Source organism: Salvelinus sp. IW2-2015, unplaced genomic scaffold (assembly GCF_002910315.2).
Source record: "Salvelinus sp. IW2-2015 unplaced genomic scaffold, ASM291031v2 Un_scaffold16312, whole genome shotgun sequence".
NCBI lineage: Eukaryota > Metazoa > Chordata > Actinopteri > Salmoniformes > Salmonidae > Salvelinus > Salvelinus sp. IW2-2015.
In genome coordinates this window covers 460,716-484,083 of record NW_019957531.1, presented here as the reverse complement: position 1 = coordinate 484,083, position 23,368 = coordinate 460,716, and the positions used below count along the sequence as shown (strand labels likewise).

The window sequence follows — 23,368 nt, the reverse complement described above, 5'->3', positions numbered from 1 at the left end:
ACCAGTATATCAATCGACTCTAGGGGATTCTTACATGCGGGACTTTTAATTAGAACATTTCCGAAATTCCCCTGATACGGAAGTACTTTTTTAGTGTTGCTGACGAGACGCTGATATAGTATTTCTGAACTGGAGCTTGTGTACATAGCCAACAAACAAGTTTTGAAAGTGATAACAGTAGCTACTGTTTTTAAACCACCTAAATATATGTGCCACGGAAGTAGGTATTGTAAATGCACAGCTACAGCGCATTTCTTGTTAATTTCATACTTTCAGCTTGCTAACGGAAGCTATGCTTCATAGTTAGCTAGCCAGTTTAGCTGTACTATTTGTCTAGCGTGGTAAAGTTAGCTAACGTTATCTAGACAAACTAAATTACTATGTCAGCTGTACCGTTAATTAGACAAGCACATATGTAGCCAAGCATATTTGCTATTAGCTAGCTACTTCGTAAAGGTTAGTAGCTAGTTATGTAACGTTAGTTAGCTAGTAATATGTTCGGTCATTAACAACACCTCCAACAGCAACAACGTATTTGGCAGCTGCAACAACATCTCCAACAACGCCAGCAGCTGCAAACAACCCAACTCATGCCATCCCAACTTCCACATCAGCACCAGATGAACCGGTAAGACATTTCTGCATGGGTGCTCTCTATCAATCCCACTGAACCTAGATAATTGGGACACATTACATTTTTAACGTTTTTATTTCTGATAAAAACGTGTTAATTACATCCGCCATGGAGCCCAGTTTCCTAATATTTGCTGTATGTCCCAACTGCTTGCTGTAGTTTTGAAGTAATCGTGAAAAAAAACAGACCTTATTTCAGGGTATTTTTCACCCTGCAGCTCCTATTAGTTCTATTGAATATCATGGCACCCACTCGCCTTCTGAGAGTTCTATTCCCCAGCCCATTGTTCTGCATCACAATGCCAGCTTCGCTGGTAGCAATGCATTATTTAAGTGATAATGCCAGAGAAGCTGGTGTTTGGAGGATATATTGGCACAGGGAGAGACGGAGAGAGACAAAATGAGTGGAAACTGAGCTGCACTTCCTAACCTCCTGCCCAATGTATGACCATATTAGAGATACATATTTCCCTCAGATTACACAGATCCACAAAGAATTTGAAAACAAATCCAATTTTGATAAACTCCCATATCTACTGGGAGAAATTCCACAGTGTGCCATCACAGCAGCAAGATTTGTGACCTGTTGCCACAAGAAAAGGGCAACCAGTGAAGAACAAACACCATTGTTATGCTTATTTATTTTAACTTGTGTGCTTTAACCATTTGTACATTGTTACAACACTGTATACAGTGGGGAGAACAAGTATTTGATACACTGCCGATTTTGCCGATTTTCCTACTTACAAAGCATGTAGAGGTCTGTAATTTTTTATCATAGGTACACTTCAACTGTGAGAGACGGAATCTAAAACAAAAATCCAGAAAATCACATTGTATGATTTTTAAGTAATTAATTTGCATTTTATTGCATGACATAAGTATTTGATCACCTACCAACCAGTAAGAATTCCGGCTCTCACAGATCTGTTAGTTTTTCTTTAAGAAGCCCTCCTGTTCTCCACTCATTACCTGTATTAACTGCACCTGTTTGAACTCGTTACCTGTATAAAAGACACCTGTCCACACACTCAATCAAACAGACTCCAACCTCTCCACAATGGCCAAGACCAGAGAGCTGTGTAAGGACATCAGGGATAAAATTGTAGACCTGCACAAGGCTGGGATGGGCTACAGGACAATAGGCAAGCAGCTTGGTGAGAAGGCAACAACTGTTGGCGCAATTATTAGAAAATAGAAGAAAATAGAAGAAGTTCAAGATGATGGTCAATCACCCTCGGTCTGGGGCTCCATGCAAGATCTCACCTCGTGGGGCATCAATGATCATGAGGAAGGTGAGGGATCAGCCCAGAACTACACGGCAGGACCTGGTCAATGACCTGAAGAGAGCTGGGACCACAGTCTCAAAGAAAACCATTAGTAACACACTACGCCGTCATGGATTAAAATCCTGCAGCGCACACAAGGTCCCCCTGCTCAAGCAGGCGCATGTCCAGGCCCGTCTGAAGTTTGCCAATGACCATCTGGATGATCCAGAGGAGGAATGGGAGAAGGTCATGTGGTCTGATGATTCAAAAATAGAGCTTTTTGGTCTAAACTCCACTCGCCGTGTTTGGAGGAAGAAGAAGGATGAGTACAACCCCAAGAACACCATCCCAACCGTGAAGCATGGAGGTGGAAACATCATTCTTTGGGGATGCTTTTCTGCAAAGGGGACAGGACGACTGCACCGTATTAAGGGGAGGATGGATGGGGCCATGTATTGCGAGATCTTAGCCAACAACCTCCTTCCCTCAGTAAGAGCATTGATGATGGGTCGTGGCTGGGTCTTCCAGCATGACAACGACCCGAAACACACAGCCAGGGCAACTAAGGAGTGGCTCCGTAAGAAGTATCTCAAGGTCCTGGAGTGGCCTAGCCAGTCTCCAGACCTGAACCCAATAGAAAATCTTTGGAGGGAGCTGAAAGTCCGTATTGCCCAGCGACAGCCCCGAAACCTGAAGGATCTGGAGAAGGTCTGTATGGAGGAGTGGGCCAAAATCCCTGCTGCAGTGTGTGCAAACCTGGTCAAGAACTACAGGAAACGTATGATCTCTGTAATTGCAAACAAAGGATTCTGTACCAAATATTAAGTTCTGCTTTTCTGATGTATCAAATACTTATGTCATGCAATAAAATGCTAATTAATTACTTAAAAATCATACAATGTGATTTTCGGGATTTTTGTTTTAGATTCCGTCTCTCACAGTTGAAGTGTACCTATGATAAAAATTACAGACCTCTACATGCTTTGTAAGTAGGAAAATCTGCAAAATCGGCAGTGTATCAAATACTTGTTCTCCCCACTGTATGTAAACTTCAGACCCACTGGAATTGTGATAGTGAATTATAAGTGAAATAATCTGTCTGTAAACAATTGTTGGAAAAATTACTTGTGTCATGCACAAGTAGATGTCCTAACCGACTTGCCAAAACTATAGTTTGTTAACAAGAAATTTGTGGAGTGGTTGAAAAACGAGTTTTAATGACTCCAACCTAACTGTATCTAAACTTCCGACTTCAACTGTTCAAAAACTGTTAAATCCCCTTGGATTGATTAGGATTTAAAAATGGTATGGTTGAGAGGGATGAGGCAAACGGTATGGCAATTAAGTCTGGCAAATTAAGAAATCATAAACTAAATTAAAAGAAAAATAAACTACACTTAAACAATGAAATTCTATAAAGAATGATAGTAAAAAGCTTTGGGGCACCTTAAATGAACTATTGGGGGGGAAAAACAACTCGGCTCCTTCATTCATTGAATCAGATGGCTCATTCATCACAAAGCCCACTGATATTGCAAACTACTTTGCTTATCTTGCCAATGAAAAAGTAATTAAATGTAGGGATGACATGCCAGCAACAAATGCTGACAACACATGTTCAAGTATATCGGACCAAATTATGAAAGAAAAGATTTGTACTTTTTGAATTCCGTAAAGTCAGTGTGGATGAAGTCAAAAATTATTGTTGTCTATCAATAATGACATGCTACCAGGGTCTGACAATCTGGAGGATAATAGCAGACGATATTACCACTCCTATTTGCCACATCTTCAATTTAAGCCTACTAGAGAGTGTGCGCCCTCGGGCCTGGATGGAAGCTAAAGTCATTCTGCTACCCAAGAATAGTAAAGCCCCCTTTACTGGCTCAAATAGCTGACCAATCTGCCTGTTACCAACCCTTAGTAAACTTCTGGAAAAAATTGGGTTTGACCAGATACAATGCTATTTTACAGTAAAAAAATTGGCAACAGAATTTCAGCATGCTTATAGGGAAGGACACTCAACAAGCACAGCTCTTACAGAAATGACTGATGATTGGCTGAAGGAAATTGATGATAAAATGATTGTGGGGGCTGTCTTGTTAGACTTCAGTGCAGCTTTTGACATTATTGATCATAGTATGCTGCTGGAAAAATGTATGTGTTATGGCTTTACATCCCCTGCTATAATGTGGATAAAGACTTACTTGTCTAACGGAACACAGAGGGTGTTCTTTAATGGAAACCTCTCAAATTTAATCCAGTTAGAATCAGGAATTCCCCAGGGTAGCTGTTTAGGCTACTTGCTTTTTTCAAAAATGGCTCTCTCGGGATATGTCGTCGAAGTCGGTACAGCCACTGGGTTTCTTCATGTATCGCGCCGACAGAAATGAACATCTTTCTGGGAAGAAGGGCGGGGTTGTATGTTTCATGATTAACGACTCATGGTGTAATCATAACAACATACAGGAACTCAAGTCCTTCTGTTCACCTGACCTAGAATTCCTTGCAATCAAACGACGACCATATTATCTCCCAAGAGAATTCGCGTCAGTTATTGTCACAGCTGTGTATATACCCCCTCAAGCAGATACCACGACGGCCATCACGGAACTTCACTGGACTCTATGTAAACTGAAAACCATATATCCTGAGGCTGCATTTATTGTAGCTGGGGATTTTAACAAAGCAGAATTTAGGTAGCCTTGTTGTCAAGTTTATCAGCATATTGATTGCAGCACCTCGCGGGCAATACACTGGGCCATTGCTACTCCAACTTCCGCTATGCATACAAGGCCCTCCCCCGCCCTCCCTTCGGCAAATCCGACCATGACTTCATCTTGCTTCTACCGTCCTATAGGCAGAAACTCAAACGGGATGTACCCGTGAATAGAACCATTCAACGCTGGTCTGACCAATCAGAATCCACGCTTCAAGATTGTTTTGATCACGTGGACTGGAAATGTTCCGGGCAGCCTCAGAATAACATCGATCTATACACTGACTTGGTGAGTGAGTTTATAAGAAAGTACATTGGAGATACTTTACCTACTGTGACTATCAAAACCTACCCTAACCAAAAACCATGGATGGATGGAAGCATTCGCGCAAAACTGAAAGCGTGAACCACTGCATTTAAACATGGAAAGAAGACTGAGAATATTGTCGAAATATAAACCGTGTAGTTATTCCCTCTGCATGGCAATCAAACAAGCGAAATGTCGGTATAGGGACAAAGTGGAGTCGCAATTCAACGGCTCAGACACGAGACTCATGTATTAGGGTCTACAGGCAATTACAGACTACAAAAAGAAAGAAGCTGTCTCGGTCCCAGCTGGTTATCTCAAGGCCTTCAGAATGCTAAACAGCAATCACTAACTCAAGAGGCTGCTGCCTACATAGACTCAAATCATTGGCCTCTTTAATAAATGGATCACTAGTCACTTTAAACAATGCCACTTTAATAATGTTTACATATCTTACATTACTCATCTCATATGTAAATACTGTATCTTATGCCATCGCTCATCCATATATTTATATGTACGTATTCTTATTCCATCCCTTTTAGATGTGTGTGTATTTGGTAGTTATTGGGGAATTGTTAGGTTACTTGATAGATATTACTGCACTGTCGGAACTAGAAGCATTTCGCTACACTCGCATTAACATCTGCTAACCATGTGACCAATGCAATTTGATTTGACTACCTGTGCTAATTAAATGACTGTTGCCCCTATCTGCATCTCTAAAAACTCTGGGGGGAAACAGAAGACTGACCCAACAAACATGTTGTCACTGAAAAATTGTCGGCTGCAACTGTGTGGTAAAACGGTGTACAGTAAGTGTGTATTTTGCATTTGTGACATTATCTTAAAGTAGAGGGATTTATGCTTCTAAAACCATACCGCAATTGACAACCAATTCACGTTTAGATGGAGTATTTGGCTGTTTTGGCATCCAGAGCCAATTTGCCCTTTAAACAGAACATGTAAGGTCCTTGGACTAGGGATCAACGTCAGGCTCCTTGATTCCAATATTGGGCTCTGACTGTTGGTGACTCAATGTTGTCACACGATTTGCTAGTAACCGGTTATCGATACTAAACTCCGATTGATATAAGAGAACGGATTTGAGCATTCCTCAGATACTGAACCTAGTAATAAATTCAGAAGCACCTTATCCACATTTTTGTCTAATTTTCTAATTTTGATGTCAATCAGACCACCACCACCTAGCATGATCTACCTCTGCCCAGTTCCCCGGGCCTCTCTCCTTGCCACCAACCCCATGCTGCAAGGGGCACTGCTCATGCAACAACCGATGCGAGGTAAGTCTGTCTTCTCTTCTCACACAGGAAGGTGGTTGATATTTTTAGTAGCATATAGAAGAGTAATAATGCTGTGGATGTTATAGGGAAAAGGAATTATCCTCCAAGTACATACAATGTCTTCCTCTATCTATAGGTAACATGCGAGGCTTGGCCATGGGTAGTGGGCTACCCTTTACTTCATTTTTGTCAGAGGGGACAAGGCAATCTCTCCTTGGACCAGCTCCAATCCCCCAAGTGGGATTGTCCTCATCAGGACCCAATCATTCCCTTACGCACTTTTTAAACAAGGTTCATCATCTCTTCTTCTACCACTCAGAATCTGAGAACCTTTCTGTGCAGGACCCCTACAGTATAGGCTACATCTACAGTACTACTACTACAGTATTATCTTCTTTACTTAAATTAACATGGAGCAACTGCACATCCTAAAATGATCTGTGAGTGTAAACTATTGACTAATGATTTAATGATGTGTGGTGTTTTGTTGTGTTTGTGTCCAAACAGGATATTAGTGTTAGGAAGAGGAAGAAGGAACAGACAGGAAGTGCTGGGGGCCAGCTGAGCTCCAGCAGTGCAGAGGGGCCCGGGGAGAGGGATGATAGGACTACCAATACAGGTGAGTCCCATGGTCTTATCTCACTTATACACCCGACTCTGTAAACCCTCTTAGCTAACCTAGCAACCACAGCCATGAGAAAGTAACAATAAAAATCCATGTTTGACAGTCAATCTTCTGTGTGTGAACAAAGAAAATGGTGGTCTGGGTTGTCAAAAATAAAGTACCACATTATATACTGTTACCTAAACAAATAAATTGAATATAGAAGTACTTTTGGTGTCATGAAGAAAGATGGCACTTGATTTTGTTAGTTTTTACCCTATTATTTAAAACCTGACGGACAACTATGAAAAGCTCAAACCAAGTTTATTCACGCAATGGGTCAGACAGCTGAACAGACAAAGACATGTTCCCACCAGCGCAAGTGTATATACCCCAATTTAGGTGCAGTCTCCTCCTTCCCTCTAAACATAACTTTCTGCCTAGCAATAAAGATGTAAAGTGATGTGGGTAATAAACTGTTCCTTCTCCCTTAATGTGACCTGACCTGACCTTGGCCCCCATTCCTCACTAATCCACAGCTCTCCACCCTTATCAGTGACCGCAACCATGTGATTGCCTTTTCCCTTACTTAGTAACATTCCAAGCCCCTGGCTCATATTCAACCATAATTGATTCCACCATATTTGTTAATTTTACGTATAATCATTCACTTCTGGTGTAGCCAGACTGTGGACCTTCTCGTTATCATAAGATACCTGATGTCTAACAATAACATGTTCTGCTAGAATGTAAACGTTCAAGTTTATAAGTCAGAACCCAACAATTTAAAGTGTCTTGATATGCCCATTTCAATTTGTTATGATCTGCGTATGTGTTATCCTTGTTTTACAGAGATGCAGGAAGCGGAATCAGTTGGACAATTCTTTGCAAAGCAACAGGTGCCTGAGATGAAGAAGCAGAAGATGAATGGGTAAGTATCTAACAGGAGTTGTTCATTAGGGCTCACCGCACAATGTTTTGCCATGGAAAACAAAAGTCTGTCACTCTGTTGTCTACCTAATTTAAACCTTTTTTTTTTTTTTTTATTCTCTTTTTTTTTTCTGGACCGGTCTTATTCACAGGTCAGAAGAGCCTGTGAATATACAAATTGGACAAGAGGCAGTCCAGAAGTATGATAAAAAAATGTCAACAGATGTATCTCAGCCTGTAGGTGTGTGTTTTGAAGATTTTATGTCACTCTTGATTCTGACACATTGCTGTTGTAATGAAATAGGAATCATATCAATGGTATAGATATTTGCAACTGACATGAACTAGGTCATCAGGGGTGTATTTATTAGTGCACACTGTTGCCAAACTCTTAGCAACAGAAAAAATTAGCAATGAAAACAAGTGTTTGTAATTGGACAAGTTCAGCATAGTCCCTTCGGCTGTTTGCTTCCATTTGATTTCTAGTGAATATAGCTCTGCTTACAGCTAAACCATTCCCCTTATATATTGTTTATTTTTTATATGTATCCTGCAGGTCCAGCTTTTGTTTTAATTCATCCATTGTTGTTTTAGCGCACAATTTATTTTGCTTTTCGATAGATATCTCTGCTCTCGAGTACAGAGGAGGAAGCACTTCCATTGAAGTGGCGGAGGAATGTTGCGAAGAAAGTATAACAGCTGACGTAGGTGGACACTAAAGGAATTTAATTTCGTAAACCTGATTTTCAAAAAAAAAATGTTTTTCCATCTGCGAGTGTTGTCTGTGCTGACACTGGATGTTGTCCTGTGTGTTGGGCTAAAGCATGTTCTGGGGGTAGGCACATCCCTGAAAGTCACCATCCAGCAGAGCAGCGAGAGCCGGGCATTCAGCACAGGCCTAGAGGAGTTGGCTGCAGCAACAGCCACGGGGACCCCCTGTGGTGTAGAGGGACAAGGTGAGGACAGTGGAGCTGCGACTGACAGCCACTACTGCTACATCTGCAGCAACCCCTACCACAACCAGCAGGTGAGGACAAAGCCACACACGTAAAGCTAGCACAAGTACTATTGTTAGTTTTTACCCTGTTATTTAAAACCTGACGGACAACTATGAAAAGCTCAAACCAAGTTTTATTCACGCAATGAGTCAGACAGCTGAACAGACAGACATGTTCCCACCAGCACAATTCTCCTCCTTCCCTCTAAACATGACATCTTTATTGCTAGGCAGGAAGTTAAGTGATGTGGGTAATAAACGGTTCCTTCTCCCTTGACCTGACCTTGGCCCCCGTTCCTCACTAATCCACAGCTCCACTCTTCAGTGACTGCAACCATGTGATTGCCTTTCCGTTACTTAGTAAGATTCCAAGCCCTTGGCTCATATTTCAAGTTTAGATGTCAGGACCCATCACTATAAAACCAAACAGCTGCTTGGGGAATGGACTGTCAATGTCATGCTTGTTAGTTCCTTTGAACCTAGAAAAGCAGAATGTTAGGCTTTCTCACATTCAGAAGTGATGCACCTGTGTACATCCAACTATAGAATTGAAATAATACTACTTTTTTTGCAGCGTCACACAATAGAACACAGTTTTGTATAAATATATATATATATATATATATAAACAATGATTTCAGAAAGCATTCAGACCCCTTTCCATTTTCCACATTTTGTTACGTTACAGCCTTATTCTAAAATGGTCTAAATAAAAACATTTCCTCATCAATCTACACACAATACCCCATAATGACAAAGTGAAAACAGGTTTTTAGAAATGTTTGCCAATTTATTACAAATAAAAAATATTATTTACATAAGTATTCAGACCCTTTGCTATGAGACTCGAAATTGAGCTCAGGTGCATCCTGTTTCCGTTGATCATCCTTGAGATGTTTCTACAACTTAATTGGAGTCCACCTGTGGTAAATTCAATTGATTGGACATGATTTGGAAAGGCACACACCTGTCTATATAAGGTCCCACAGTTTAAAAGTCTCTGACATAGCTATTGTGTTACAAGACTCTCACTAGAACTGGGCGCCCAGCCAAACTGAGCAATCGGGGGAGAAGGGCCTTGTTCTTGATCACCTCCCTGACCACGATGGTCACTCTGACAGAGTTCCTTTGTGGAGATGGGAGAACCTTCCAGAAGGACAACCATCTCTGCAGTACTCCACCAATCAGGCCTTTATGGTAGAGTGTATGTATGTGAGTATAACAGAACTGATATGGCAGGCGAAAAACGGAGGAAAATCCATCCAGGAAGTACTATTATTTTGAAAGGCTGTTTTTCCATTGAAAGCCTATCCACCATACAAAGACTTAGGACCCAGTTCACTATCTCAAGTTTATTTTTATATAGCCCTTCGTACATCAGCTAATATCTCGAAGTGCTGTACAGAAACCCAGCCTAAAACCCCAAACAGCAAGCAATGCAGGTGTAGAAGCACGGTGGCTAGGAAAAACTCCCTAGAAAGGCCAAAACCTAGGAAGAAACCTAGGAGAGGAACAGGCTATAGGGTGGCCAGTCCTCTTCTGCTGTGCCGGGTGGAGATTATAACAGAACTATAGCCAAGATGTTCAAAATTTCATAAGTGACAAGCATGTCAAAATAATCCATAATAATTTCAGTTGCTTTTCATAGCCGATCAAAAGTTGAAATACAAGGTCGACAGGTGCGTTCCATAAGCAGGCAGAAAGTTGAAACTGAGAACTAGCAGAGCGCAGGTGAGCTGGGGACAGCAAGAGTCCATCAGCCTGGTATCCGACGTATGTCTAGGCGTCAGGTCTCCGAAGAGAGAAGAAAGAGAGAATAGAGAGAGCAAGATTTCAAAATTGTTCATAATGAAAGCATGGTCAAATAATAATCAGGAAAAATTCAGTTGGCTTTTCATAGCCGTCATTAAGAGTTGAAAACAGCAGGTCTGGACAGGTAGGGGTTCATAACCGCAGGCAGAAAGCTGAAACGGAATAGCAGCAAGGCCAGCGGACTGGGGACAGCAAGGAGTCATCATGCCGTCTGCGTGACGTATGGTCCTAGGTCAGGTCCGAGAGAGAGAAAGAGAGAGAAGGAGAGAATTAGAGAGCAAGATTTTCAAATGTTCATAAATGACAAGCATGGTCAATATAATAATCAGGAATAAATATCAGTTGGTTTTCATAGCCGATTTAAGAATTGAAAACAGCAGGTTGGACAGGTAGGGTCTTCATAACCGCAGGCAGAACAGCTGAAACTGGAAATAGCAGCAAGGCCAGGCGGACTGGGGACAGCAAGGAGTACATCATGCCGGTTGCGTGAGTATGGTCCAGGGCTCATTCTACCGAGAGAGAAAAGAAAGAGAGAACGATGAGATTAAGGAGAGCATACTTAAATCACACAGGACACGGGATAGATAGGAGAATACTCCAGTATACAACTGACCCTAAGCCCAGACACAAATACCGCGCCATAACATTATGGAGGCGAGACAGGAGGGTCAGGGACACTTTGGCCATCAGAAGAAACCCCGGACAGGCCAAACAGGAAGGATAAACCCCACCCACTTTGCCAAGCACAGCCCACACCACTGGAGGGATAACTTCAACACCAACTTACCATCCTGAGACAAGGCGAGTATACACAAGATCTCCGCATCGCAAACAGGGGGCGCCAACCCAGACAGGAAATCACGTCAGTGACTCAACCCACTCAAGTGACGCACCCCTCCTAGGACGGCATGAAAGAGCACCAGTAAGCCAGTGACTCAGCCCTGTAATAGGGGTAGAGGCAGAGATACCAGTGGAGAAGGGACCGCCAGGCAGAACAGCAAGGCGGTTCGTTGCTCCAGAGCCTTTCCGTTCACTTCACACTCTGGGCCAGACTACCACTCATCATATGACCCACTGAAAGTGAGTCTTCAGTAAAGACTTAAAAGTTGGACAGAGTCTGCGTCTCTAAGGGTAGGCCAACATTCCATAAAAATGGAGATCTATAGGAGAAATCCCTGCCTCCAGCTGTTTGCTTAGAATTGGACAATTAGGAGGCTGCGTTTTGTGACCGTAGCGTACGTTTGGTAAAGGTTATGTATGGATTACCAAATGAAAGATGGGTAGGAGCAACCATGTAATGATTTGTAGGTTAGCAGTAAACTTGAAATCAGCCCTTGCCTTAACAGGAAGCCAGTGTAGGGAGCTAGCAACTGGATAATATGATCACATTTTTTGGTTCTCAGTCAGATTCTAGCAGCCTATTTAGCACTAACTGAAGTTATTTAGCTTTTATCCGGAGCCGAAAGTAGCATTGCAGTAGTCTAACCTGAAGTAAAAAGCATGGATTAATTTTTCTGCTACTTTTTGGACAGAGAAGTTTCTCTGAATTTTGCAATGTTTAGGATGGAAAAAAGCTGTCCTTGAAACAGTCTTGATACTGTTGTCAAAGAGAGATAGGGTCAGAGTAACGCCGAGGTCCTTCACAGTTTTTATTTGAGACGACTTTACAACCATCAAGATTAATTGTCAATTCAACAGAAGATCTTTGTTTCTTGGGACCTAGAACAAGGCATCTCTGTTTTGTCCGAGTTTAAAGTAGAACGTTTCAGCCATCCACTTCTTATGTCTAAACACAGTCTCGGTCTGACGCCAATTAAAAGGTATTTACCACCCTTCACAAGTGCAGTTCTCAGTGCTATGATGGGGCCTAAAACAGACTGAAGCATTTCGAATACATTGTTTGTCTTCAGGAAGGCAGTGAGTTGCTGCGCAAAGCTTTTTTCAAATTTTTGAGAGGAATGGAAGATTCGATATAGGCGATATTTTTTATATATTCGGTCAAGGTTTGGCTTTTTCAAGAGAGGCTTTATTACGTGGATAGAGAGCCTTTATTGTTAAATAGGAGGGCCAAGCACAGGAAGCAGCTCTTTCAGTAGTTTAGTGATAGGATCCAGTATGCAGCTTGAAGGTTTAGAGCCATGATTATTTTCATATTGTGTCAAGAGATATAGTACTAAAACACTTAGTGTCCTCGCGATCCCAGGCCCTGGCAGAGCTGTGCAGATCCAGACAGCTTAAGCCCTAGGAATATGCAGATTTAAAGAGGGTCCGTAATTGCTTTCTAATGATCCATGAAATTTTTTCCTCAAAGAAGTTCATGAATTTTTATTACTGCTGAAGTGAAACCATCTCTCTTGGGAATGCTGCTTTTTAAGTTAGCTTTGCAACAGTATCAAAAGAAATTTTGGATTGTTTTTATTTTCTCAATTAAGTTGGAAAAAGTAGAATGATGAGCAGAGTGAGGGCTCTTCGGTACTTGCACAGTACTGTCTTTCCAAGTAGTCGGAAGACTTCCCAGTTTGGTGATGGCGCATTTCTGTTCCAATTTTCTGAAGCTTGCTTCAAGATCGGGTATTTTCTTTATACCGGGAGCTAGTTTTTATGACAATGTTTTCGTTTTTAGGGTGCAACTGCATTAGGTATTGCGCAAGGTTAACTTGAGTTCTCAGTTAGGTGCGTTAACTGATTTTTGTCCTCTGACGTCCTTGGTAGGCAGAAGGGAGTCTGGAAGGGCGTCAAGGAATTTTTGTGTTGTCTGAGAATTATGCAGACTTTTGATGCTCCTTGTTGGGTCTGAGCAATTATTTGTTGCGATTGCAAACGTAATAAAATGGTGGTCCGACAGTCCAGGATTATGAGGAAAACATTAAGATCTACAACATTATTCCATGGACAAACAGGTCCAGAGTATGACTGTGGCAGTGAGTAGTCCAGGACTGTTGGACAAACCCACTGAGTCGATGTGGTCAAGACTTTTGGAGTGGGTCTGTGACTTTCTCCATATGAATATTAAAATCACCAAAAATTAAAATATGATCTGCTATGACTACAAGGTTGATGGAATTCAGGAGACTATGAGAGGAACGCTGTATATGGCCCAGGAGGCCTATAAACAGTAGCTATAAAAAGTGATTGAGTAGGCTGCATAGATTTCATGATAGAAGCTCAAAACGAACGTCTTTTTTTTTTTGTAAATTGAAATTTGCTATCGTAAATGTTAGCAACACCTCCGCCTTTGCGGATGCCAGGGGGATATGGTCACTAGTGTAACCAGGAGGTGAGCTCAACACAGTAAATTCATCAGCATAAGCCATGTTTCAGTCAGGCAATCACATCAAGATATGATAGGATTAGTTCATTGAGTATAAATGCCTTTGAAGTGAGGATCTAACATTAGTAACCTATTTTGGAGATGTGGTATCACGATCTCTTTCAATAATGGCAGAATGGAGTGGTCTTTATCCTAGTGAGATTGCTAAGGCGAACACCGCCATGTTAGTTTTGCCAACCTAGGTGAGGCACAGACACAGTCTCAATGGGATGGCTGAGCTGACTATACTGACTGTGCTATTGGCAGACTCCACTAAGCTGGCAGGTTGCTACAGCTGCTGCCTGGCCTGCACCCTATTTCATTGTGGAGCTAGAGGAGTTAGAGCCCTATCTATGTTAGTAGATAAGATGAGAGCACCCCTCCAGCTAGGATGGAGTCCGTCACTCCTCAGCAGGTCAGGCTTGGACCTGTTTGTGGGTGAGTCCCAGAAAGAGGGCCAATTATCTACAAATTCTATCTTTTGGGAGGGGCAGAAAACAGTTTTCAACCAGCGATTGAGTTGTGAGACTCTGCTGTAGAGCTCGTCACTCCCCCTAACTGGGAGGGGGCCAGAGACAATTACTCGATGCCGACATCTTTCTAGCTGATTTACAGGCTGAAGCTATGTTGTGCTTGGTGACCTTTGACTGTTACATCCTAACATCGTTGGTGCCGACGTGGATAACAATATCTCTATACTCTCTACACTCACCAGTTTTAGCTTTAGCCAGCACCATCTTCAGATTAGCCTTAACGTCGGTAGCCCTGCCCCCTGGTAAACAGTGTATGATCGCTGGGTGATTCGATTTAAGTCTAATACTGCGGGTAATGGAGTCGCCAATGACTAGGGTTTTCAATTTGTCAGAGCTAATGGTGGGAGSCTTCGGCGTCTCAGACCCCGTAACGGGAGGAGTAGAGACAAGAGAAGACTCGGCCTCAGACTCCGACTCGCTACTCAATGGGGAAAACCGGTTGAATGTTTCTGTCGGCTGAATGAGCGACACCGGTTGAGCATTCCAACAGCATTTCCCTCCAGAAGCCATGAGAAAATTGTCCGGCTGCGGGGACAGTGCGGGGGGATTTATACTAACGTTACTATCTGTACTTACTGGTGGCACAGACGCTGTTTCTTCCTTTCCTACACTGAAATTACCCTTGCCTAACGATTGCGTCTGAAGCTGGGCTTGCAGCACAGCTATCCTCGCCGTAAGGCGATCATTCTCCTGTATATTATGAGTACAGCGAATGCAATTAGAAGACATCATGTTAATGTTACTACTTAGCTTCGGCTGTTGAAGGCGCTGACGAACCATGTCCAGATAAAGCGTCCGGAGTGAAAAAGTTGAATGAGGGAAAAAAGTTGTGATGGAAAAACTAAAAATATAAACGGTAATTAAAAAGAAGGAAAAAAACGTAAAGTTGTCAGCTAGCAAAGCAAAGCTAGCAAAGTAAAGTTGGCAACAAAACGCACAGCAACACGTCTGCAAATTCAAGAGGAAGTGGCTTCTTCTACGTGTGGCCAGTCTTCAGGCATTGTTTCAGGCTTTTACTCTGAAAAATGAGGGAGATACAGCACTTTCAATGAGTGGACAGTGGAAATTTCCAGACATGAGCCCAGCGCATGATCGGGAGCGAGCCTTTCTTGTTTCTCCTTTTCTATTGACGAAGCTTTTGTCTGTTTGAAATATTTTTTATGACAAAAACAACCTGAGGATTGATTTTAAACATCGTTTGACATGTTTCTATTAATTTTTATTGTACTTTTTTGACTGGATGTTGAGAGCACGCATTGTGCCTTTGGATTACTAAACTAAACGCACCAACAAAACTGAGGTTTTTGGACATAAAGAGGGACATTATCGAACAAAACGAACATTTGTCTAACATGGAGACCTGGGAGTGCCACCAGATGAAGATCATCAAAGGTAAGTGATTAATTTTAACGCTATTTCTGACTTTTGTGACACCTCTCCTTGGTTGGAAAATGGCTGTATGGTTTTCTGTGGCTAGGCGCTGACCTAACATAATCGCGTGGTGTGCTTTCGCTGTAAAGCCTTTTTGAAATCTGACACAGCGGCTGGATTAACAAGACGTTTATCTTTAATACTATGTATAAAACTTGTATTTTTCATCAATGTTTATGATGAGAATTTCTGTAATTTGATGTGGCTCTGAAATTTCACTGGATGTTTGTTTGAGACAATGATTACTGTACATAACGCGCCAATTTCAACTGAGGTTTTTGGACATAAAGATTAACTATCGAACAAAACACACATTTATTGTGTAAGATGAAGTCCTGTGAGTGCCATCTGATGAAGATCAAAGGGTAGTGAATAATTTAATCGCTATTTTTGACTTGTGAGCCCTCTCCTTGGCTGGAAAATGGCTGTATGGTTTTCTGTGACTAGGCGCTGACCTAACATAATCGCGTGGTGTGCTTTCGCCGTAAAGCCTTTTTGAAATCGGACACTGTGGTTGGATTTACAAGACGTTTATCTTTAAAATGGTGTATAATACTTGTCTGTTTGAGGAATTTTAATTATGGGATTTCTGTTGCTTTAAATTTGGCGCCCTGCAATTTCACTTGCTGTTGTTGAGGTACCTTCCCACTTATACCAGAGAGGTTAAAGGCACATGACAACCCGCTTGGAGTTTGCCAAAAGTCCCCTAAAGGACTCTGACCATGAGAAACAAGATTGTCTGGTCTGATGAAACCAAGATTGAACTCTTTGGCCTGAATGCCAAGCGTCACGTCTGGAGGAAACCTGGCACCATCCCTACTGTGAAGCATGGGGATAACAATATCATGTAGTGGGGATGTTTTTTAGCATCAAGGGAAATATGAACGGAGCAAAGTACAGAGAGATCCTTGATGAAAACCTTCTCCAGAGCGCTCAGGACCTCAACAGGACAATGACCCTAAGCACACAGCCAAAACAATGCAGGAGTGACTTCTGGACAAGTCTCTGAATGTCCTTGAGTGCCCCAGCCAGAGCCTGGACTTTAACCCGATCGAACATCTCTGGAGAGACCTGAAAATAGCTGTTCATCGATGCTTCTCATCCAACCTGACAGAACTTGAGAGGATCTGCAGAGAAGAATGGGAGAAACTCCCCAAATACAGGTGTGCCAAGCTTGTACACAAGAAAACTGGAAGCCATAATCGCTGCCAAAGGTGCTTCACTACTGAGTCTGAATAATTATGTAAATGTGATGTTTTAGATTTTTTTATACGTTTTAATAAGTTCACAAATAATTCTAAACCTGTTTTGCGTTGTCGTTATGGGGTATTGTGTGTAGATTGATGAAGGGGAAAAAAGCAATTCAATACATTTTAGAATAAGGCTGTGAAATGTGGAAAAAGTCAAGGGGACTGAAAACTCTCCGTAATGCACTGTAAATCCAAAAAAACTAAACCCCTTTGCATAACTATTCAGATCCTTTACTCAGTACTTTGTTGAAGCACCGTTGGCAGCGATTACAGCCTTGAGTCTTCTTGGGTATGACACTACAAAATGAGGAAGAAGTCAAGGGGTCTGAGTACTTTCCGAATGCACTGTACAGTATACTGAAGCCAAAGGTGCTTTAACAAAGTACTGAGTAAAGGGTCTGAATTAGAGGTCGACCGATTTAATCTGGGCCGATTTCAAGTTTTCATAACAATCGGAAATCGGTATTTTTGGACACCGATTTGGCCGATAAAAAAAATAAAATAATAATAATAATTTTTTAAATGTTATTTACACCCTTATTTAACTAGGCAAGTCAGTTAAGAACACATTCTTATTTTCAATGACGTTCTAGGAACGGTGGGTTAACTGCCTTGTTCAGGAGCAGAACGACAGATTTTTACCTTGTCAGCTTTTTGCAACCTTCCGGTTACTAGTCCAACGCTCTAACCACCTGCCTTACATTGCACTCCACAAGGAGCCTGCATGGCAGGCTCACTACCTGTTACGCGAGGGCAGCAAGAAACCAAGGTAAGTTTCTAGCTAGCATTAAACTTATAAAAAACAATCAATCTTCACATAATCACTAGTTAACTACACATGGTTGATATTACTATTTTATCTAACTTGTCCTGCGTTGCATATAATCGATGCGGTGCCTGTTAATTTCTCAACGAATCACAGCTTACTTCGCCAAACGGGTGATGATTTAGCACTGTCGTTGCACCTAACCATAAATATCAATGCCTTTCTTTAAAATCAATACACAAGTATATATTTTTAAACCTGCATATTTAGTTAATATTGCCTGCTAAAATGAATTTCTAATAATTAGGGAAATTGTAACTTCTCTTGCGTTCCGTGCAAGCAGTCAGGGTATATGCAGCCTGGCTCGTTGCGAACTGTGTGAAATCCATTTATTCCTAACAAAGACCGTAATTAATTTGCCAGAATTGTACATAATTATGACATAACATTGAAGGTTGTACAATGTAACAGCAATATTTAGACTTCGGGATGCCACCCGTTAGATAAAATACGAAACGGTTCCGTATCTCACTGAAAGAATAAACGTTTTGTTTTCGAAATGATAGTTTCCGGATTCGACCATATTAATGACCAAAGGCTCGTATTTCTGTGTGTTATTATGTTATAATTAAGTCTATGATTTGATAGAGCAGTCTGACTGAGCGATGGTAGGCAGCAGCAGGCTCATACGCATTCATGCCAGCAGCTCTTCCCAATGCTTTAAGCATTGAGCTGTTTATGACTTCAAGCCTATCAACTCCCGAGATTAGGCTGGTGTAACCGATTTGTGAAATGGCTAGCTAGTTAGCGGGGTGCGCGCTAATAGCGTTTCAATCGGTGACGTCACTCGCGCTGAGACTTGGAGTAGTTGTTCCCCTTGCTCCGCAAGGGCCACGGCTTTTGTGGAGCGATGGGTAACGATGCTTCGAGGGTGGCTGTTGTCGATGTGTTCCTGGTTCAAGCCCAGGTGGGGGCGAGGAGAGGGACACAAGCTATACTGTTACACTGGCCAATAAGAACATATGTTAAAGTGCCTATAAGAACATCCAATAGTCAAAGGTATATGAAATACAAATGGTATAGAGAGAAATAGTCCTATAATTCCTATAATAACTACAACCTATAACTTCTTACCTGGGAATATTGAAGACTCATGTTAAAAGGAACCACCAGCTTTGATATATTCTCATGTTCTGAGCAAGGAACTTAAACGTTAGCTTTCTTACATGGCACATATTGCACTTTTACTTTCTTCTCCAACACTTTGTTTTTGCAGTATTTAAACCAAATTGAGCATGTTTCATTATTTATTTGAGGCTAAATTGATTTTATTGATGTATTTTATTAAGTTAAAATAAGTGTTCATTCAGTATTGTTGTAATTGTCATTATTACAAATGTAAAAAATCGGCTGATTAATCGGAAAATCATAATCGGTTGACCTCTAGTCTGAATAATTATATAAATGTGATATTTCAGTATTCTAAAATCCTTTTTTGCTTTGTCATTGTGTGTAGATTGAGGGATTTTTTTTTTTTTTTTTTTCATTTTAGAATAAGGCTGTAACATAACAATGTGGGGAAGGGGTCTGAATACCAAATGTGAGCAGTGTTAATTTTGGCAGCTATTTTAGATTTAGTCTTAGTTTTGAAATACCCTTTGTCACATTTTAGTAATTTCATCCTTCATTAGTTTTAGTTATCATTCGACCAAAACTCTGGATAATTATATCCTAGTTTGTCACAGCCATTTTAGTCACATAATAGTCAGTGCATTGTGCACATTCAGATATCCTTCTCCAACTAGGTCTACTATCCCCTCGTATACCATAGTAGACAACATTGATATTGTTGGAGATTGTAACCAATGCCAGCCATAGTTAACCATATAGGCTATAAAGCATTGGCTACAGGTTAAACAATTTACAGTTCTGATTTTCTTCCTATCATACCCATCAAGGGGGCAAATAAGGGGTTTCCTTGAAATGGGAGAATTTGAGCTTTACAAAAATGACAGAAGTGTTACTATACTCCTAATATTCAACAAATTCTCATAGGAAAAAAGCTACCGCAACTCGTATTTGCGGACCATGGCGTGAGAGCAGCAACACCGATGAATGAATAACAGATGCACAAAGGGAAAATAGAGCTTCAGATGTGATCAAATCAAAAATGGCCTACATGAAAGTAAGAGAGCAAACATTGTTTCTAGTTGAGGTTATTTACAAGTCAAGTGTCCAGTCTTTGCATCAGTTTAAAAAATTGACGAGTGACTGAAGTGACCATTTGGGAGTGTGTGGGAGAGCCAGGCATATCAGCTCAATCAGACCATGCAACTAAAAGATGTCAATTCTGCCAATGAGAGGATAGCTTTTAAAGTCTGCATGCATGCTTAGGATTGGACAAAACAGATGAAAAGGAGCTTCATTTCATATTATATTTCTATTAGTCTCACGTGGAATTCTCGTCTCGTCAACTAAAATGAAAAGCAATTTGTTATAGTTTTTTCCAGGGAGTCTCGTTATAGTTTTAGTCAGGAAAAATAGGTTGTTAATGAGTATTTTTCGTCATAGTTATTGTTGACAAAATTACTACTGTATGTAAGTATAGATGCTCTTGCTGTGAAATGGTCTTTCCACCCCTCAAATGAATTTTGTCTGTCTGCCCCTTACCTGCCTGCAGAATTTCCAGAACCATATGAACGGATTGGAACATCAACAGCGTATGATGGAGATTCAGCAAGTGAGCAATGCCTGTCTGGTCAATCTATTACCACGGGTCGGCGACTCCCTACAGGGCACACACAAAGCTGGGTAAGGGGCAAACTCTATTACCATATTACTCACTACACTTCTCTATCATCACAATCCGCTATCAGTGTTGGTGAGACTGAGACACAGGGGCTGGCAGTAGTCAGGCAGCCTGGCAAATACAACAGGGTGGATTTCAAATTCTGTTTGGCTATATTCCAGGGGCAAAAAGCCAGCAGGGGTGCAGCGCTGGTGTGCAACCTGCCAAACACACTTTACCGGCGAACTCATCGAGCACCGGAGAACCAAGGAGCACAAGGTAAAGGTGACGTCAGAGAGAAGCACTAAGGTTGGGGAGTGTAAATAGACCAAATGGGCTTTGTGGATAATGGAAGCAGGTAGAGACATAACATTGTTAACATTGTCTTCCCTCTGGTTTCTAAGCTATCAAAGCAGTCCTCACGTCCCTTCTGCACCGTCTGCAATCGCCAGTTCAGGACGCCACGGAAGTTTGTGGAGCACATGAAGTCCCGAGAACACAAGCAGAAGGTGGAGGAGGTGTGTGCATGTGAATAAACAACAGTAGTGCATAATAATGTGTGTTTTATGAAATAGCAAATATTGTAGAATTTCTCATTGTCATCCATGGACCTTTAATTTTTGGTTTGTGGCATTTGTCCTTGTTTATCATCTATGACTATTGACTAGTCTCGTTTGGCTACTAGCCACTTCAGTCAACATTTCAATGCATTACCAAGTGAAAATTAGACAGTTGGTATTTGTCCCTCACTGAGCAATGCACCGTTCATGAAGCACAATGCACCGTTCATGACCTGTTTAGCTCAATGTTGATTCACCCCATGTCCTCCTTTTGAGCCCAGCTCCGGGAGGAAGGAGAGCCAGAGGTTATTGAGGAACTCATCACTGTGGATGCAGTGGGATGTTTCGAGGGAGAAGAGGACTTTGAGGAGGAGACCCACAAGGATGAGGATAGCAGGGTATTAATGGACTAAATTTCCCAAGGAACATAACTGCCATGCGTCATGTACATTTCTTTCCAAGTGTTTAATTTCTCACTCTGTTTTTGCAGGGATCGCAGCCCGGTCAAAGAGCCGTCCTGCTAGAGCATGTGGGGGACTACGAAGCGTTTGATTCCGAAACACAATACGGTGAATATGCTGTTGTTATGATGACACACCCACCCACTCAAAGGATTGAAAAAAACGAAACTGTAGGACAAAGTGAGACGAAGCATTGTTATTTATTTCCCACCTCATTTATATATCTCTCCATTATTTTCTCCAGGTTCAAGCTTTGTTGTCCCAGTGGCTGGTTTCCTCTGCAGACTGTGCCATAAGTTCTTCTATTTCGAGTCCACGGCCAGGCACTTTCACTGCAAGTCCCTCATACACTTCCAGAACTTACAGGTATGCGCCATAGACCCAATGGCATTCATACTTAGTAATTGCTGCCGTTTGACAACAAGACACTGACACATATCGCCTCCACAAAGTGCTTGCTCTCTTTTCATTCCTCACATTTGCCTCTTATGTCTCTGTATTAGAAGTACAAAGCCTTGAAGAATCAAAAGAGCTCCGCTGCGGAGAACACCGAGAAGACAAGGACATGCAGCCGAACAGTGGGGGACTCCCCTGACCTGAGAGAATACAAGGTGGTTATCCAAATGGATAATGACTGTACAAAAGACTGCAACATGGCTAGGAACAACACACATCTCTGTGGTACCTCCTCTACCACAATCAAGATGCATCCTGTTGTCTCTACTCAGGACAAGGCAGAGCAGGACAGTATCTCCACTGCCACTCAGCAGGTCTCAGAACAGCTGGACTCAGACTCCGTATTGCCAAATACCGCAGTCGCTGTCCATAGGCCGTGCTGCTGTGCCACCCAGCCTCCTTCTGGCTCAAGCTGTGGATTGGAGAACACGGTGAAGCTGTCTCCATGCCAAAGCTGCCAAAGGTCCCAACCAAGCCTCCAGGAGTATGGGCATGTTGTGACTGGAGAAAAATGCTCCTGCAGAGGTGGATGTGCTCTTGCTTTTCCTGCAGGGCAGCAGGACACAAACATGAGCATGCCTCAAACTGCAAGCGAGCCACCACGAGGCAGCCTCTTGGAAAGAGAGCATCTGCAGCAGGAGAGCTCCACACTGTTGATGCCACATATGCTCGAACTGGACGAGGACAAAGAACTAGTCAACAGAGAGGAAGTGGAACTAAAGGAGTCAGCTGGGAGGATGCCAGGAAAGTCAAGGACCACATCGAAAAGAATGGCCTCCAAAACGAAATCCACAAGGACAACCCACACAAAAACATGAGCGCAGAACCCAGGAAATTAACACAAACTAATCCTCACAAGTCGTTAATGATGAGATATCTACACATTGGGTGTGTGTGAGAGATTGAATGAGTCACCCAATATACGATTTCAGACAAATCCTGTTTGGTTACAGTAAAGTAGGCCTAGTTTAGTTTGAATAGAATATACAGTTTGTGTTACTATTTTATTAAGTGATACCATTCACAGTATTGCAAGGTATCTCCAATCACAGTGAGTGAGGCCATATTATGTTGTTTTCTTTAACGTCTCTAGGGGGTGTGGGACGGTAGCGTCCCACCTGGCCAACATCCGGTGAAATTGCAGAGCGCCAAATTCAAATTAAATTACTATAAATATTAAACTTTCATGAAATCACAAGTGTAATACATCAAAATAAAGCTTAACTTTTTGTTAATCCA

At 41.8% G+C, this 23,368-nt stretch overlaps 1 protein-coding gene across 4 annotated transcripts; it reads left to right on the top strand.

The window, feature by feature from the left end:
• The first annotated feature begins 104 nt into the window (after positions 1-104).
• On the top strand, positions 105-23,368 carry LOC112080399 (uncharacterized). Of its 4 annotated transcripts, XM_070442554.1 has the most exons (17): positions 134-220; positions 525-628; positions 5,673-5,742; positions 6,125-6,231; positions 6,368-6,522; positions 6,739-6,850; positions 7,688-7,766; positions 7,918-8,006; positions 8,387-8,469; positions 8,589-8,792; positions 20,545-20,675; positions 20,835-20,931; positions 21,057-21,170; positions 21,494-21,610; positions 21,703-21,781; positions 21,918-22,039; positions 22,177-23,368. In XM_070442554.1, the coding sequence occupies exons 4-17, from the start codon at positions 6,141-6,143 to the stop codon at positions 22,945-22,947; spliced, it is 2,244 nt and encodes a 747-aa protein (XP_070298655.1). In that variant the 5' UTR covers positions 134-220; positions 525-628; positions 5,673-5,742; positions 6,125-6,140; the 3' UTR covers positions 22,948-23,368. The 4 variants fall into 4 exon arrangements, with proteins under 4 accessions (XP_024001914.1, XP_024001913.1, XP_070298655.1 ...); XM_024146146.2 differs by lacking the exon at positions 5,673-5,742 and having other exon boundaries at positions 105-220; XM_024146147.2 differs by lacking the exon at positions 5,673-5,742 and having other exon boundaries at positions 136-224.